The 19670-nt window shown below is 38.9% G+C and overlaps 1 protein-coding gene across 1 annotated transcript in view; it reads right to left on the reverse strand.

Moving 5' to 3' along the window:
• The window catches only part of ARHGAP10 (Rho GTPase activating protein 10), a 145468-nt gene that overhangs the window by 86400 nt on the left and 39398 nt on the right, over nucleotides 1-19670 (reverse strand). The window contains exons 4-6 of the mRNA XM_005418204.3: nucleotides 12362-12457; nucleotides 12212-12273; nucleotides 293-364 (exon numbers count right to left, since the gene is read on the reverse strand). Coding sequence (XP_005418261.2) covers nucleotides 293-364; nucleotides 12212-12273; nucleotides 12362-12457 — 230 coding nt within the window. The remainder of the gene's footprint in view (nucleotides 1-292; nucleotides 365-12211; nucleotides 12274-12361; nucleotides 12458-19670) is intronic.

A 19670-nucleotide genomic window follows, 5' to 3' on the forward strand; every position in this document is an offset into this window, starting at 1 on the left:
ATACAAAGCAGAACAGGGTTACCCATTAGGAAGGGGGGCAGGCTGTTAGCAGAATTCTTCCTATTCCAGACAGAGGAGATAAGGGAAGTGGGGAGAAGGAAGGGAAAGGACACATTCTTCTCTTCTTGAAAAACTCCATTTGTTTCTGAAGCAAGTTCTCAAAGTAGAAACAAAAAAAGTGTGAACACATGAAGCATAAACAATAATATGTTTCTGCCAATTACATGTCATTATTAAAATGCAATCCAAGTAGAGAAACAAAACAAATTTATAAAGGAAAAGAGGGACAAACCTTTACAGCTCCTAGCTGCTCTTTCCTAAATCTTTCCAAAGGTTTGATCAGAGTTTCAGTAACACTGATTGCCTAAAGAAAAAAAAGCATGGGTTAGGTTTCTGTAGCCAGATTGATGAGTCACGTCAGCAACAGCAACAAAAAGTAAAAAGCAAGGAAGCTCTGGGGTAAAATAATAGAAGCATGCAAGTCAGAACTTCTAACTAAAAAAAAATAAATCACATCAGAGTTCATTCAAGCTTACAAAATTTCTTAATTCAATCCACTATCAGGAAAATTAAATTAAAACAAATGCAAAAAATTTCAGAAATTTCCAGATTGCACCCAAAATTGCAACTGCTTCATTTGTGGCAGTCTTGCAGATCAGGTTGAAGGCCTCAATGACTGAACACCAGAATGACACAGAGGACAAATGAGCTCCATTAGGGGGATACAAAGATTTCTGCAACAAGAAGCACTACAGACAACTGTGGAATAGACCAGTGAGTAGCAAACAATAATCTTTTAAGACAGTTAAAGCCACTAGGCATTCATATAAATCTCCAAATATTAACACACTTAAATACATTAATAAGACCTTAAGCTAAATTATAAAATCAAAGAGGTGCAAAGTCAATAAACAAGAGGTTGAGATGACTATGTGAGCATCCACTAGTGCACTTACAATATAAAGTCTCATGGCCATTGCAAAAAGAAAAAAAAAGGACACAACATTCCATCATAAGACAGAAAACTGTAGCTTATTAAATCTGCACAGCTACTAATTCACATGAAATTTCCCTGAAGATGGAGCAGGGTTCCATCTGGTGCAAACAAGACTTTGAATTTTAAAAATATTTAAAATTTCAGGAAATGCTGGTACTTCTTGAACACAGCAGCAGCACGGAAAAGATGGCAAGAGCATTGCAGGTGGAGCAGACCTTTTGGTCTGTCCTAAGGCAGATCCACAGAATAAATCATGTCCAGATCTGGGCTTAGCACAGCTACTGGGCTGGGATGCCAAGAGTTCAGGCAGAGCTCCCTGGAATCCCCCTAACATACAACAGAATCCTTTCTCTCTCTTTCCTGCCCTTTCCCCTCCCTTTATAGTGAAAATCTTCAGATAAAACATCACAGGCTTAAACCGGCCCTCTGGAACACTTCTGAAAATTCTTATCATAAAACATACAAGGGATGTACTCGAGATCTGGCACAACACAAATCTGAGCAGCTCCCACCCATCCCTGCAGCCATGAGGGATTACTGTGGGAGTCATCCTGCCAATTCACTGTAACCACAGCAACCCACATTTCTGCAGGGCCAGCACAGCACACCAACCTGCAGCTAACTGGAAACCCAAGGAGCTGGCAAGTCTGGGCCAAACTGGGTGCTGCACAGTCATCCACATAACAGCTACATCCTAACTTCAGAGCACGTTTTCTCAGCAAAAAACTTCCCTCTGCATCCATTTCCTCACTTTGCCAAAAACATTTTAAAGCACCCTTCGGTGCACTCTTGGGAAGGAGAATTCTGAAGTCAGAGTAGAGAGCCTGGAAACTTCACAATCAGTCCTTCTATACTGGAAAACTTTACGTTGTTCTCTGTTCTAACAAAGTGAAGGAGAAAACTCAGAGAGGATGGCACAAGCTTCCCCGAGGTAGAGCATCACACTTCCTGGAATCTTTTCAAAGCATTTAAAGGTAACAACTGAGCATTCACATGGTTAGATGGTTAAAAATAATAAACAAATTACAAGTTGCTTATTAGTTGTTCGAACATTTACACAAAAAAGTGTAAGGTTAACATGCATTGAATGTATGCTGAACACAAAGTCCAAATCAAAGAAAACCATAGCACCTTGATGTAACCAAGGAAAAATACAAAATAAAGGAAAATATATACATAAAAGGCTGTGCTTCATAAAACAGCAGGGCTGTAAATCACTTGTCCTGCTACTCCTGTGCAGTATTAACCATGGGAACCACTACAGGAATTTGTTTGAAGCAGAAAATAATCTTTAAATCAAAATGGGATGTTCTCTTCAGCGACTGCCAACAAGCAGATTCCACTGCTGCCAGTGGGATGATATGCCAGTAATTCTTTCATTAAAAGAAAAACAAGCTTCCTCTCCTTCCAAAAAATACATTTCTCATTTTGCACGACTTAAACTTTTGTTAACAGATGTAACCCCAGGTGCTTGCCATGAAGGTACTTATGATTTGTCACCCTCTTTGCTTTCTGTGACTGGGTTAAATAACAGGACTCTTGATTACTTCTGGGTGGAGTGAGGTTTTGCAGAGCTTTGGTCATTCTCACAGAGCTGCATACCAGGCCATACAAGACTGGTAAATTCAACAGTGAATTACAGTGATGTTCTTCTGACTGACCAAGTTCATACTTAAAATACCTCCAAATACAAGATTTTAGTATGTAGACTCCAGTGCTCGTCATTAGAAATTACAAAAAGATGTATTATTATTTATAGAAAAAAATTATTTACACTGCTATTAATTCTTAGCTTATTTATAACTCGGAAACTTAAAACAACTATTTTTTAAAAACTGTAGATAACAAATTAGCAAATAAGCAAGGGATTACCTAAATATATTTGTAATTATCACTTATACTTTACTTCAGAACTAGAATCATGTTAAAATGGAAAATTTCCAGCAAAAGTTAAACTAGGCATTTAAGTTGATTAATATGAAACTAGATGTTCCTTCCTTTTTCAACTTCTGTCTTGCCTCTTACATTCATTTTCATCCCTCTTCTTCTCTAATCCTGACAGATTATGACAGAAATGTACTATTTGAAATGACATTTTAAAATCCCTTTTTTTACATCTCTCATCTATCTAAACCTACATGAAACAAATATATATTGAATTATATCTGGCAGGTAAACTGTGGCATGCAAGTCATAAGTGAACCAATCTAACAAGGTCCTGTCTCGGGTAACAGAATTTTAACAAGCTTTGTGAATGTCAGAGTCTCAGGACTTGAACATAAACCTGGCAACAGCACCAATAAAGTCATCAGTGCCATCACCACCTCAGAAGATCACTCTATCCAACATTTCCAACATCCTGAAGCATGCTGTCAGCTTTGTGTATATCTATTTCAGATGCCTTTACAAAACTCCACTTGCTCAGGCAGAGAAGTTGTACAGATCATAGATTAAGGGGCCCCAACCTCCCTTTCCAACTGCAGCTCTCAAAGGCACAGGCTCAATCCATTAGCAAGCTCCTTCACAGCTGCTGGATACTGCCTCAGTCAGGTCAGCAAGACCCAACAGGTCACTGAGAGTCAGTGGCACTCCACAAGATGACTCCATTTAGACTGTCACTTCTTCCCTTCCCAGGAAAGGTGAGAGTAGAGGTGTTTAAGGACAAATTGCTTCCACCAACACCTCCTCCTAAGCACTATCTGACAGAGAAGATCAGGTACCAGCATTCAATGCTCCTCTTGCCTTCTTCTGCAGTAGGCAGGAGCGGGTTCTCTAAGCTCCCACTCCCTTTCCAGGCACAACCAGGCTTACATTGCAGAGGAGGAAGGCTGCTTGCACAGCCTGTAAAGGACTAGCAACCCACAAGAGCTCTCCTCAAAGTTCAGTGGCTAAAAAGGTTAAACCAACCTAAGCTAATCAAAGTTTGTTGTTAGACAAATGCAGCACTGGCCTCCCAGCCTTCATCCTAAAAACATCCTTAGAGCTCAGCCTTTACTGGAAGTCCTGGAAATTGCACACTGCTCATCAACAACTCTGGTGGTGAGGTAAATACATATCTTGACTCTGCTCCAGTCTGAATTGACACATTCTCCCACAAAAAAAAAAAAAAAAAACAGGTTTACTGAGAAAGAAGAAAAATTAAGCCATAAATGTATACCTTCCTGCAGACTGCACTGCAACACAGGAGTGTTGAGTTCCCAAGTCCATCTGAGGAACTGGAATGCAGATTAGATGCCTTGCATAAAGGAGGGGTTTTAGTTTCTGAGCATACCAACTGGACAGGTTTATTTGTAGTCAGGGGCAGGATTGCTGACTGTCCCTCAACAATGCTATGAGGGAGGTCAACAAGTCAGTAAGGCAAAGCCCATGAAACTGAGCAAGTGTCAATGAAACCAGATCTGGGAAGGAAGCTTTGCCTTAGTGAGTGCAACAGAGAAGGCAGAAGACATGCCTAGCAGTGACTCAATAACAAAATAGTTGACAGTGCTGCTAGATAAAGAAGTTCACTTCCAATAAAGATATTTAACATTACAGCTGCTCTTCTACTTACAGAGGATACGGTTGTGTTTTCCCTTAGAAAATGCACCACTCAGCCAAAAAAAAAAAAAAAGCCAATTCTGATACCTCCAATGTTGGAAGAGAGAGAAATATATAAAGAATATTTTCTCCAAAAAGCTTTCCTACTTTTCCTACTTCATATAGTGATTTGCTACTGAAACTTCTCAAACCATTAAGACCTATGCCTGAAACCCTGTACTATTAAAATTTGCAGATACACTTCCACTACTGAAAACATCACATGTTATTTGCAAAGTCTAAATCTCTATTCTTTCTTTTCCCATGAGAGTATGATTTGCTCTTACAGTTAGACATGCCCTCAGTTAGCTGCACAGCCAACCCCCCTGCCAGCCCTACAGACAGGAGGTGTCTCTCTATAGCCACACCTCAGCACTGGTTTTGCATTTATCTGGAGCACTGATGACTGCAGACAGTGCAAACCACCCCCAAGGTTCATTATTTTGTTTTCAAATCAAGTTTTCTTCTAGTACACATGTCTGGATTTTCTCCCTGCTCTAGAGCTTTCCCTGTAGCTTTACAGCCTTAGATACTGAAAGGGCCTCAGGCACACACTGGGAATACAGACACAGGAGGTTTTTGGTTTTTAGAAGGCCTGCAGTATATAGACTAAAGGATTTTAAGGAGGTCTCATAGCACATTGACACTTGTGTATCTTTGCATGTGTGCAGAGGCTATAAAAAAGAAGTGACATCCATTGCTGTGGATTCCTTTGCTGTGGACGAAACCATCTGGTAACAAGAGAGCCAGGGGACCAGCGATACACCTCACCTAGAGATAACATATTTTGTTGAAGCACCAGGAGGCATCTGTAACAAAACACATCACCTCCCTCTTAGGTGTTCCAGAGAAATACCCCTCAGGGTTTGGCAGGAAGACAAGAAGTTTCTCAAACTGTTCCAAGGGGAATTTCCTAGACCATTGAGCCACTGCCTCACAAGCCTCAATACAGGCAGAATGCTATGATCTGCACTTCCTAATTCCTTCACAAGCAGCAGCCTTGCCTTACAGGAAATATAACAGCTGGACTCATGAGTTCACCCTTCTACAGAAAAGTTGTTTCTTGTTCATCTCCTGGAAGTTCATGACTCACCTTAAGGACAGACAGCTAAAAGGGCCTCCTATGATCCATCTGCTATGCTGTGCCCTACTCTGAAATGCTGCCCTCATTGATTCTGTCATGAAACTGCTGCCTCCAAAATCAGATTGGTATCATAAGGAAACAATACATAATTTCCTTTTAAAAAAATAATTAAATAGACAGTGGGTTTTAGTAAAGATTATTTACTGAAAACTATTTAATAGTCCTGTCTTCTGAGTAAGTTTATTCTTATGCAATACATTCCACTATAAAGAGAAAAATACTACAAAGCCATAATCATAACAAACAAGAAAACAAAATAAAGAGAAACAGACTTTCACACACTGCAACTAATCAGCTTTCCCCATCTGCAGTGAAGGAAAGCTGGGGATAACTCCTCTAAGAAAGACCTCACCTTAGCAAATGGCAACACACCAGAACATGGTCTGGTTTTCATACCATAGACATTGTATGCCCTGACCAAGCAAAAAGGCTGCTCAGAAAAGAAAAATGCATAATTTCCATTCTCGTGGTGCATGGCAAAGCTCATCACTGAGCAAAAAGATGCCTCTAAAAGTCAAGGAATCCAGCAGCAAACAACGGCATCAGTATTCGGTCAAGAATGAATTGCTCAATTGTCAGCGCTTTCCTCCAGAAGAAACAGTGCTGTTATTAACAACCAGCAAAATCCAAACTGGTGACAGCTTTACAATGCAAATTCCAAACATTTCCCAATGATGAACTAACAGAATGAAAATTCTATAGTGAATGATGTTGATGCATGTGAGACCACAGAGTTATCTGGAAGAGGAAGCCAGTGGTAACAGGACTTGTCAGCTGTGTTCACTCAGAGGTGGGAGGAACACACCCAGATCTGGTTTTGAACTTTTTTTTTCTATTGTACAGGCAAGTCATCTTTGGTTTATAGATTGATGTGGGCAAGTTCATATGTAACCCACAAAACTATTTCAGAAGACTGTATATGACATTCAAAACCCAACAAATAAATGAAACATTCAATATCACAGGCCACCAAATCAGAGTAAGATGTGGCTGAAATACTCATAGTTCTACCTTCGTGTTCCATATTCTGATAATTACAGGATTGTCATCTGGTCTCATGCCCAGCAGAGGAAAAGGGGAGGCTGGGCAATAAGATATGGCAGCAGTTGTTCTGCTTGTTTCTAAAATTGGAAGATGTTTTATTAAATTAGAAAAATTGCACAGAAAAGAAAAGAATGTAGATGCTGCAATTAAGGTACTCAGATGCTGTTCCTGAGACATGCTGTTTCATCTGTGCCTCTCTATCTGCATCTGAAATACTCAATGTACTGTTGGCAGTCTAATTTTTCAGAAGTGGTCAACAATTATGTCCTTTCCATTGTCTTGGCAGATATATTTACCAGTTTGCACTGTCAGCAGACTTAAAAGCATCTGAACATATGGAGCACTACATAATGCCTTGAACTCCTGTTGAAGAGATCTTGAATGTATCACACATCTAAGATTATTGGGTACTTTTTTACTCCAGATCAGTGAGTCAACTGATTGCTCCTTCACACAGATTTCTTCAGATTACTGTCAAGAGAGATTAAGATTTACAAACCCTTAAATACCGCACAAAGAGTGCCAAAGAAAAGATTAGAAAAATTAATACCACCATCTTCACAGCAGAGTCAGCTGCTGAAACAGATCCAGATACAAAAGTCACTGGACAAAAGGTAACAGAGTTAGCTATTCAGGAACACTGTGTGTTAAGTGAGTACTTCACCTGTGAAATAAATACTCATGCACTTCCATATCTTATCATAAGAGGCAGTTTAAGTAAGAATAAATAAGTAAATGTACATATGTGTACAGATTATTTAAAGTATATCTTTAAACTTTTGAGTGTATACCTTGGAATGTTAACATCTTTTAACTTGTGAAAGCACAACTGAGAAACCCTCTCCGCCTTTTTTTTTTTTAAGAAATAACAGAAAGACTAAAAGAGTGACTCCACAGGGATATTTCTTTAAAAATCCGTAGAGAAACCATGTCTTGTGCTCCTGATATATGCCAGGAATAACTCTGCTTTTCAGAGATGCTAATCTGGATTTGATTCTGCCAAGCTGGCAAAACTGACAAAGAATGCAAAAGAATTTTTTCAGAGGCCAAAATTGCAAAGATACCCACGGCAAAACAACAAGCCTTTTTTGCTAAAAAAATAAAAAGGAGGAAAAAGACTTTAAAATACAGCTGCATAGTACCTTTCTTATTAGGACATCTGAAGGGATAGAAGTGTGTGAAAAACGTAGCAGGAAACAGAAGAGAATGTATCAAAGTAAAACAGCTTGTTTATATTGCCTTGGGAAACCACAGGGAATATAAGGTGAATATAATTGTATCAGAAATCCTATACAAAGAGAAATGTAATGGAGTGAAAAGAAAATAGACAAGTGTAGGGGTGAAAAAAGAAAAAAGGTAAAAAACATTTTATTTGGCAACAGCAAAAAAAAAAAACTCTGAGGAAAAGAGGTTCGTCATATGTTTCTGAAAAGACAGAGGGAGGAAGCTATAAAACCATTATTGAACTGAGTGCAAATCAATGATGGTGTATAAGACAACAGATGTTAATTATCTCCAGAAAGGAAAAAACCCTCAGTTAAATTACAGCAAACTATCTAACAAAGGGGGGAAAACAGGTCTTAAGGGGAGGAAGCACTCCTTAAGAGCCATTAGATGTATTCCTACATTACACAACAGAAGTATTAACTGCATTCAAGTCAGAAGGGCTTTGCTTCAGAACAGTTTAGGAAGTCAGCAAAGCAAACTGAAGGGAGAGGCAAGCAAGGTCCCAGAGGATGGCAGAAGAGCAAATATAGCGGCAACTTAAAAGCAAGAAGAGAAGGAGAAAGCAGTAATTCTAACATAAAAAATAGAAGGTCTAAACACAGTGTAATTAAATTGAACAAGGAAAAATACAGGTGCAAAACACCACTTAGAAAGGGTAACCATAAAAATACTACTGTGAAGGAGAAGTGATCAGTTTTATTCCATGACTACTGCAGAAAACTTCTCAAAAATTTCCCAGCTTAACTCATAGTAAAGGAGACTCAGTGTGAACATGAGGTGAAAGAAATGAAGACTAAATATCAGAATAAAGAGAAATCCATTTCCTGGAACTCTTTTAAGAACAGGTTAGACCAGCTCTTGACAAGAATCATGTGAACTCCAGAAGCAGATAAACTCCAAGGAGGGAAAGCACTCAAAGCCAGCACACCAAGCTGACCACAGCAGGAGTGCCAAGCACTGCCAAGATAACTGAGGGAACGATACAAGAGCTATCAAATTTGGTTGACTGGACTTAGCAAGACTGGAATCAACAGGGAAAACTAATTAGGGGCAAGCTGGTTGTTTAGGAGTAGCCTGAGATGGAGAAAGGGAGGTGGGAAGGAAAGGACCAAGAGCCAAAGGCAAACCAGGTAACACTTCTCTGCTCACCACCACAGCTCAAATGGGGGCAGACAGTGAAGCCTGCTGTTCTCAGTCCCTCACAAGAATCAAAGCTCCTTTCTGCTGCCAGGAAAATTGGGCTGGGAGGGAGGGTTTGGTGCTCTCCCCAGCAACCAGGGGAACAGCTGGGTACTGAGACAGAGCATCTGAGCATCACCATGCTGGGCCTCGCTCATCCCACCTTTTCCTACCACCTTGCCAAGTTCCCTGTCATCCCTGAACTTCCACAGCTCTTCTGCAGTGTCAAAGGAGCAGAATCTAAGTCCTACAACTCCATTCATCCTCAACATCTAAAAATAATTTCCAGAATATTCTCAGGGACAAAGTGATCTATTTCTGCCCTGGGGAGCATCACCAAGCTACAGTGCTACGGAAAGATGTAATTTGGTTTTTTATTGACCACTCCGTAATAATTTCAGGGAAATCTTTGGATTATTGCCAACTTCTCTTTTCATATGCAACTAAATCCTTTGATACCTGGGATATAACTTCAGCAACCTTTGAAGGAGATGGGAGAAATGGTAAAACCATGAAGTGCAAGATTCCATCTGAATGAAATTATATCCACCAAATAAATATACACCAGATAATTTACCTTTCTGGCCATCATTCATTGTAAACACTGACAGCAAGTTTTATGGACTCTGGATTCACTACAATTTCAGACAACCATGAGAAAAGGAGATGATGAGCATTTACTTTGAGTCTAGAATGTATTTCAAGTGCAGATTTGTTTCATTTACAATGCAGTTCTGAAAAGAATAACCCTTTTCTCAAGTATCTAAAAAACCAAAATGCACAGCAGTGTCTGAAATGCCTTTTGTCCTGTAATTATTCATTGATTTCTTTAATATAACTTTATGGGCCTGAAATTTGCCTATCTATTCAACTATGTACTGCCACTGAAGACAGCAGTCCAAAATCCTCTGGATATCTTCAAAATAGTAAGAGAGGAAATACTCAATAATGAGCATTCTTAACAAAAACTGAGTGTTTTTGAAAAAAATTGCTGCTATATACTTTGCGTCTTAATGGAAAGTCTTTGGATCCCTGACCTCATTCCAAACATCTCTGAATGCAACATGTCCTAATATTCTCCACGGGAGTATCTCTAGAGCTCATGCCACTGTTAAAACATCCACTGAGAAGTCAAAAAAAAATAGTCAGAGGAGCAGATGCTGGAAATTATCTTTTCCAGTCACCACACAATCATTTTCTCAGAGACTTATGGCCATTGTTACATAAGCTCACTACAGAAATGATACATAACATTTGCTAGACTACAGATGAAATAAAAAGGCCACGCATCTGGTAACTTAGAGAATATATTCTGTTTCCATTTGGTAATAAATATTTTCCTCATTACAATTTATACTCCCTGTTTTTCATCAGTCACAGCTCTAACAAAAACTGCATTTCATCCTTTTCCTATCCAGAAACTGACACAAGTTAGCTTTCAGTATGATAGCACCTTCTGTGTAAGCATGGGCACCATACCAAAAAAGTAAGTTAATACAGTTTCATGGCATTCAGTTTGAACAATGGAAGTGTTTTACAATCCAGACAGATAGCACTGGATTCTGCACAGCCTGCTGTGGTGGTAATCTATCCCTGCTGAAGAGCTGTTGATACAGTCACTGAAATGTGCCATGGAATTGTTACGTCATCCCTCAAAAGCCTGACATCAAAATAATGTGGAAGCTCATTAAGTATTTTTCATTATAAAATTTCATAAAGATTTTCATTAATTAGATTTGTGCAATTCATTAAAATAAAATACAGTTATGGATGGCAGGAAAAAGAGCAAAGACTATACTGTAGAATTATGAAAAGCAAAAGAACTATTGAAACATACTTGAGCCAATCTCTACAATTTGGCAAAACAGCTCAAAACACTGAAAAATCTCTCTCCTACGCAAAGACAGTTTTTAGGAAAGTGTGAAGAACAACACTGACCCTTAATTCAGACCTTAATGTGGTTCCAGATCAGAGCAGCATACCAGAACAGAACACAACACCTACAAGGAACCATGACTATTACTGGGATCAGGACTGAAAGAGAAACATGGAAAAAAGAATTTTTCACAAGTTCTTTTATCACTTATCTACATATCCCTGTACTGCAGGCACAGCTTCTGGCAGAAGGGAACAGGGAAGACAGCAGATTAGTCTCAGCTTCCTCTCAGTGATGCCAAGGGATCACTGATTTCCAGGAAGGCAAAGATATAATCATATGTCAAATACCAAGAAATGCAATTGCTATCATGTCAGATCTAAGCACATGTCCCAGATGGAGAGTCTGGCCTGACTCAGAAGAAAACTGGGTACACAGTAGCTGCTCTATGAATCGCTGCCCTGAAACAAAAGTTGGGCATGCAGCTGCTGAGAAGAAGCAAAAAGAAACCATCCAAAAGGAAACCCCCATCTTCTGAGAAGTCAGGAAACCCAGGTAAGCAAGGTGTTTGGCAGAGCTCTCAGCCCCTGCTCTGTGTGCAGCCAACATGAGCCATATTTCACTAATTACACCCCAAGCAATCACAGGCAACAGAACAGAGCAACTGTCTGCAGCTCCAACCTCTCACTGAAGCTCAAATACAAGGTAAAGGTTTCTAAGTCTGCTACTTCATAAATACAACAGATTGCATCCCAGATCCACATAAGCACTGAAGTCAGAGCTACAGAGATTCTGGATCCAAAGTTGGCCAATTGCCAAAACTTGAGTCCCCTGCTGCAGCATTAACTCTTTCATTTTGCTTTTTACTGGAAATGGTGAACAGACTTATGGGGGTCTTCCCAGCCACCCCAGCCATAATTAACCTGGGAATGACTATTTTAAAACAACTCATATTTATCCATCCCTACCGTACAGATTTCTTCTTCAATGAGAACAAGGTGTTGTCTGTACTCTAGACTACAGAACCAGAGGCTGCACAATGAGAGCTCCCACTGTTAAGGAAGTGATATCAACACCTTGGTGGTTAACAAAGCAAGAAAAGCAATTTCACCTAATGTTGATCTCTTTGCTATGTGCACAGCTTTTTGAATCATTTATTGCAACTCACCAAAATTTCTCTTTGTTCTTCAAGATTTTTTAAAAAGTTTGAAAACTCGTGAAGTGATGCATCTGTAATATAAAATAATACAAAGAAAGTTTAATCATGTTGCAGGATGGCATTGACAAACTATAGCCACTCAGGTCACTTCTTACCTACCTATGTATCTTTCATCATCAGTCTCTGCATCACCAATGAATTCAAATTTAAAGTCTCTCAGAGAATGGGCAAATTTTCTCTGGGCTGCTGAAAGGTCTGCAAGAAAAAGAGCACAGGTTGAAGGGTAAGCAGTCATTTTATGTAGGCCAGAAGATCTTTCTATGCCTAGAATAACCAACTTTTACAAGAAACTCTTAACACAGGTCTGCCTAAAGACATTACAGGACATCCAGTGTTGCCTCTTCTGATAAGTAATTTGTCACACAGATTTCTTTATGCAAATCTATACAGTAGAAAGCACATGTGATCATGTGTATAGTGTTACATCTATCCTCAGAGTTCACTTCAATTTAGGGCACACGAAAACAAATCTGTAATTACAGAAGTTAAGGGCACAACACTGTAAGATGCACCAGTTGTCTTGCTCTGCTAACCTAAATTCACTCATATATTCATCAACACAAATACACATCTTGGAATTTTCTAGATACTATATATAGATAACTCTGCTAGTGAAACCTTTATACATAAATATACATAAACCAAATACAATAGAATTGTTGCACTTGAACTAGAATTCCATGGAGTTAAACTCTGCCAAAAGCTAAGTTAATTGCACAGCGTTAAAATTAATTTTATATAATAACTGTTTTGTAACAGCTATAAAACATTTCCAGCCACCCAAATTTAACCCATTAACGTTTGACAATTTGAGGTCAGAGGCTGCACTCTTGCACTTCTCAGGAAGTAATCAGACTCCATATTCAGTTACAATATCATCATGATAAACCCTCCCTGAAATTCATAAAGCTGTAAATAAACAGTGTGGACACACTTTTCTGTTGTGCTGACGTGCAGGTTGGGAACGTCACAAGTTCTGGAAGGATTCAATTGTTCAGTAGGAAAAAAAAAAAGGATGCATGTCCTGGTACACCTCTACCCAATAGTGAAGGTTTTACTCACATTTTTGTTGTCAGCCAGAGTTAAGGACAACTTAAAGTACTTAGTTAATCTATAATCTTTTTCTTATCACATGCAGTTCTGAAGGGTTAAGAAGAACTCTTTTAACAGGCAAGCTAAGCATTTTGCTCTTTAATATTAACAGGCACTAAAAGATTACCAGCTTGGTCTTTTTTGTTCTAGTTTTAGGAGGGAGGTAATGTGGTTTGGGTTCTTTTTTTCTTTTGGTTTACTTTTTTTTACCAACAACAAACAAAAAAATCACCTAATTTTATTACCAGTCCTGCATCCGACACATCATGTATTTTATCACATGTCATAGTACAACCCCTCATACTGGAAGTTCAGTTCAACCACTTAAAATGTAAGTCAAATACTCTAAAAACAGCAAAACAGCCTAAAATGAAAAAAAAAAGCTTTTTGTTCCCTTTCCTTTCTTTTCACCCATCTCTCATTAGCCCTCTCTTTGCACATTGTGTAACAGAGCAGTTCCATCCTAAACCTGTGATGTACCCTCCAACACATGATGTAGCAGGATGCTGCACAGGGTTGAAATAACAAGGATAAGAAGGTTGAAGGAAGCAGTAACCTAACTCCCATGTGAAAGGAAACACGGGTGTTTTAATTCAAATGTCTCGTGGGCTGAACAGCTGTTCATAAAGCAAAAAGTGAAAGAAACAAGTTCTGTTGGCTGTGAAAGGCTTAAATATGGAAAATAACAAGGTTCTTAACCATCTAATGTTACACTTATTTGTGAGCCAGGTCACAGCACAAGGCTGAAAAGAATTTATTTATGGGAGAATGGTTCCAACAACACTCACTCTCCCAAACTTATTAAATTTTCTTGAATCCAGTAATCCCCTCCCAAAGCCCTGTCATACGAGGGTCAGCCCCACGCTAGAGGAAGGAATTGTTTATTATGTTTCTCCTACTTGTAGAGGTGAAGCATTCAAATCATGTTGAGCAAGGTACATGCTAAGAGACTCATGCAGCACCACACACACACAACATCCCCATTTCCCTTCACGGACTGAACAGGTGCAATATTAGTGAGTCTTTCTAGAGTGCCATCAAACTGCCACCTCTCTTGTGACAGTGACAGCAAACAAAACTTATGGCCACACCCAGACTCCTTCAGTGCAAAGTCCAACATCTGCAATCAGCTTGAGAATGGGCTGAATTAAAACTCTCAGCCTCTCACAGGATCAGAAACCCACATTCATGTATTTCTCATTACTGAACCTGCTCAGGGAATGTTTAAGAACCATTACAGAAAATTTTGGAAACCATCGGCGAGTGGGAGAGACTTGGGGATTTGGGTCACAGAAAAACAACCTGATGGGTCAAGAGAAGCTGCAGATACCTGACCATTGAATCAACACCTGGAAGAAAACAAGAAGAGTTTTTCTGGATTTTAAGAACTTGGCACTTTCAACAAAAGAAGTCACTGGAGCAAAATCAAAATCGAGTATCAAGTAGCAATGGAGGAAAACTTTCTCAGAAGGTCAGAGCAAGAATACTGATTTCTTTTTTGCTAAGGCTCGGGAAAAATTACAAGGATGGTGGTTGGAAACAAACAACAACAAAAAAAGAGATAACATATCTTTGTGGTGGATTTTCTTGCCACCTGACAAACCACAACCAGAGTGAGATACCTGAAACCACCTGCAGTCAAACTTTCCACTGTGGGACAAGCAACATCAAACTGCTCTGATAAATTCAAAACGTCCTACAGTACATACACAGAAGTTCACCCAACTATAAGCATTTATAAAAACAAGCTAGATGCTGATATCATTGTATGTACTATAGTGTCTGACTATTATGCTACAATTTAAATGCTGAGCATTGTTGCTTGAATTAGAAATTTCATAAATGTAACTTGGCCTTCTTCCATCATGTGTCAAAAGACTTTTACTGGAGCAAAATTATTTGTCTGGCACTGACAGATACATCCCAGCATTGTTGCACACCAGCATGAGAGCCTGCAGGACCAGTGTGTGGTATATGGCAGACTGTAAACCCGAATGGACTCCAGCTACAAACACTATAATAAGATAGCACTTGAGTACAATTAGGTATCAAACAGCACGAACAGTTAAGCTGGTTATGTGAATAATGCTGTGGCCTACTGAAGAGTAACTATTTTTTTTCCTTTAATCTCCACATTTTACAAAGTACCACCAAACTGAAAGATAGAGGAAGCAGCAATAGGGTTGTTGCTTGTTACAAGCTGTGGTTATCATTGAAAGAGAGGAACAGGGCATTCAAGACCAAAGACTGCTTTAAATATCAACCAAACACTAACAGTGCTGAATACAATGGAATCCCAGCAAACCCATAAGGCAGAGTCATTTCAAAGATTCGCCCTCTAAAGCACTAAAAGAAACTTAAGCAACTGCTAAATATTTTGACCAAAAGGCTGACCACAGATTTCCAAGGAGAGAAGGGAGGGGACCCAAGGACACCAGGACTTTTAATTTTTTCTTTGGCATTATTCATATCAGTTCAGCATTTAATTTTTTCTTTGGCACTGTTCATATCAGTACACTGTACTTCTTTCATGTGTGGATGCAACTGTTTAAAAATACAGCAGAAGAGAGAGGAGCAGCTGCCTGCTTCCTCATTTTGCTCTGAAACACCTTGGTAACAAGTGCTCCTGTGAGTTTGTCCAGTGCCAGATGCGCTGCCAGCAGCCCACACAAAAACCTCGATATTTTTTCCATTAGGATTTGAAAGAAAATACTTTTGTTCCTTATCTGAGTCGAGCTGAGCCAACATGACACCATTAGTTGCTGGGTGGTGGCCAAGCTGCACTTAACAGCACCAGAATGCAATGATTCCCTTTAAGATCAGTACTAATCTCAGTGCTAGCCACACAAATCAGAAGACTTGCATGAAGTCTGACAATATTGCTTTCTAAAGCTATTCTGGATCTCTTTTGGAAGGCAGAAGAACTACACCCCGTTGTAGGAGTGTTAATATTTTTCTACAACAATATATACATTTCTGCATCAAGCTTTTAAGAAAGACTGGAATTACATCACCATTCCTCAATCCTAACTTAAAGTTCCACTGACTCTTAACAGATACACTCTGGGAATGACACATTTCCAGCAGCTCTATTTAACATGGATTAAAACTGCTCTGGCTTCATTGAACAACATCCTCCCTAAAAAGTTAGAAGGTTAACAAACACTTCGATTTAACTACCAAGATCATCCTCAAGCTATTTTAAGGACTAATATTAGATTTCCCAAGGTATTTTCTTTGCAGTGGGCCAAGATCAGGCAAGCCACACACCATCATGAAAAAGGCAAGAACAAGCTGAGCCAGAGTTGGCCTCTCCCCTCTTCTTCCCAGGCATCAATCTCCTACAAGAGCCAACAAAGCAGCTTCAGAGGAACAGAGCACTTAAAATAGTTTGTTCAAGAGTTGCAGCAGGGATTCATATGACATTTTATACAAAAAATGCACCATCTCAACACTTTAAAAGCAACTCTGTGTTCCTTTTCTGTGTCCTATTTCACAAGGTGAAAAATGAATCTAATATAATCCATGGCACCGAGAACATGAACAGGATTTAGTCACTACCTTAGCAAGGTGGATAAACAGGATTAATTTAGTAACTTAGCAGAGGCAGGCCATGAGGCAGAATTCCTAAGAGCAGTAACACATTCCAACTCCCTAAAACCAAATAAACTTTTTACTCCTCATTTTTATCTGATAAATATATTGAAAGAGCCATCAATACAAGAAAATTTACAATGAAGCTAAAACACAAAGTTACTCATTCCCATCCAAAACCTGAATGGAAATCAAGTTCAAAGTCTAAGAGGTTTCTGGAGTCCCATTTTATTCCTGTCACATAACCCATGGCAGCTCACAGGTTTCTGAAAGCTTAGCAATTTTGGCTGTGAGGATTAAAAAGCAATATATTACTGACTTGTCAAGTGGCTCAACTTCCCTCCCACCCTGCCTCCCCTGCATAATACAGTGCATTTGGTTAATCCCACACCTTTAAAACAAATAAGGAAAAGCTCAACCTCTCACCATTTCAGTTTAATTCAAGTAGCATCCTGCTCATGCTGGCCCAAAGGCTCCTCTCCAGCTGTCAACAACTTGACACCCTCCTCATTCATATGCTCAGGTCTGAGGCAACTCCACGTGAAGTGTACCAAAGTTACAAATTGTTTTACTGTTTTCGAAATTCCCTCAGAAATTTTTCCAGGCACATAAGTGAGAGTTTAAATTTTCAAAATACAACAAAAAAAGAGGGATGGCAGCAGCAATGTTTTTGAAAAAGTCTTTCAAAGTTTAACATGGAAAGAGTTTTTGCAAGTTGGGAAAAAAAAAAGATGCAACCAAACACTTTGCATTACACAGAAAAAAGGAAATTGCAAGAGTAAAATGAAAAATAAACATCTCTAATGTAATTTATATGAAAAAACTTGAGATCAATAAGAATTTGAGCAATCTTAATCACTAATGGAACTTTTTTTCTTGACATAAATAAGAACCAATGTCATTCTTCTACTACACTAAAGTCCAGATTTTGTCATGGCTCTCCAAACTAATGACAACACAGAAGCCAAAACCAGAAACATATTTTTAGTGTTCAATCTAACAAAAAGAGAACTACTAATATAGGGGTAATGAATACCATTCTTCCAAACAGTGCCTCTTTTAGGAACCTACTGCTCCCAAATGTTTCTTCTGCAGTGCTGGACATTCCCTATTACCAATTTTACTGCATGCTGGGGTCATTAATTGTGGTGTAATTTTGGGACAAGTAAAACCAGACTATTTAGTCTGAACAAGTCACATTGTGTAGCACGAAAGACACATTCTAACCTCCCCACTTCTTAAAAGAGAGAACCCAACTCTTGCAAGAATTTTATGATTTTCCTTCTTTCAAATGCATAATCCCATGGTCTAAATGCCACTATTCTCCATAACAATCAGAACAGGAAAGTTAAGAAATCTTTCAGATGCCAGCAGAGTAGACTAATTTTTTTTCATAAATATGCAAAATTGTTTAGATGCCACAACCTCCAACCATTGTTTTCTCCTACAGAAAGTACACCGTACAATAAGATAAATTTGTATCAATCTATTTATCAATTTTCAATTCTTTTTCTTCCTTTTTTTCTCTAGTTCTACAGCTTTTATCAGTGAAAACAAATTTGATTCATTTCTTTTCTCTCTACCCTTGCAACTACAAAGGTACAAACTCCATAATCCCCCACATCAAGAAACATGTAATTAACAAGTTAATTACCACATATGAAATAAAGTAGCATCTTAGGAGAGTATGGGAAAAGTGCCAAGTGCTGCTGGCATTGTCCCTCGGCTGTACCACACCTTCTTGGGCTCTGGTTATTTGCCTTTTTGGTTGGATCTCTGAAATCTGCCAGCAGCCCTACTCCACCCTGCCAAGGGCATTTTCCTCTTTGCATCAGAGGCATTAGGCAGAAAAGCACATTTAGTATCTCAGCAATTCTTAAGGTTTTTCTAAAGCATCTCCAAGAAGCTCTTATGAAAAAGTGTTCCCACCCCTCTGCCAGCTCAGATGGTGACTACATCTTTCAGTTCTGCTTTTCAGGAACAGCATAAATTATATTGTGAAAGCAAAAGAAAAGCTCCATTCCTGCAGATAAATTCACTACTTCAGCGGTGAAGGAATATTCCTGCAATCACCCTGACATAAGACTTGTATCCCAAACTCTCTGCTGAAGAGTCTTCCAACTCTGAGGGAAGTTCCTGGGAAGCACCATAAAGATAATCTGTCTTCAAAGGAATCAGAATCATCTTCCTGATCCCTACAAACTCTGTGCCTCTAACAATGAAACAGAATGAAAGAAATAATAAATTAGAAAGCAAAGAATAAGGAAAAACGAATTTGTAATGCATGAAACTATGAGGGCATTGCACCAAATTCACACAGTTCCTGAAGATAAAAACCAGCAGTTCAGGATTTGCTGCAAAGGTTTCCCTCTGCCATACTGCACCAAATGGCAGCAAGAGGGACACCACTGTTCTACAGTCTGTTCCCAAGAGAAAACTCTTCATCAATCCAGAAGCAACGCTGGAACACACAATATCAAATACTTATACAATGAAAAGTTTCCCTGGTAAAACTTCCTACAATATCTGCAACTCTTCAAGTAGCCCAGACCTGGGAATTGCCTTCCAAAATTGACTGCATTAGACAATGTGAGATGAAAAAATTCCTTTTCAGAGATCAAGATTTTACTATTATTAATGTGAAGATGCATGAATTCAGAATGTGAGATTACAACACTAGTAACAAACTCTGAAACAGAAATTTAAAACTGACAGAATTTAT

The sequence above is a fragment of the Geospiza fortis genome, unplaced genomic scaffold (assembly GCF_000277835.1).
Source record: "Geospiza fortis unplaced genomic scaffold, GeoFor_1.0 scaffold11, whole genome shotgun sequence".
In the NCBI taxonomy this organism is placed as follows: Eukaryota; Metazoa; Chordata; class Aves; order Passeriformes; family Thraupidae; genus Geospiza; species Geospiza fortis.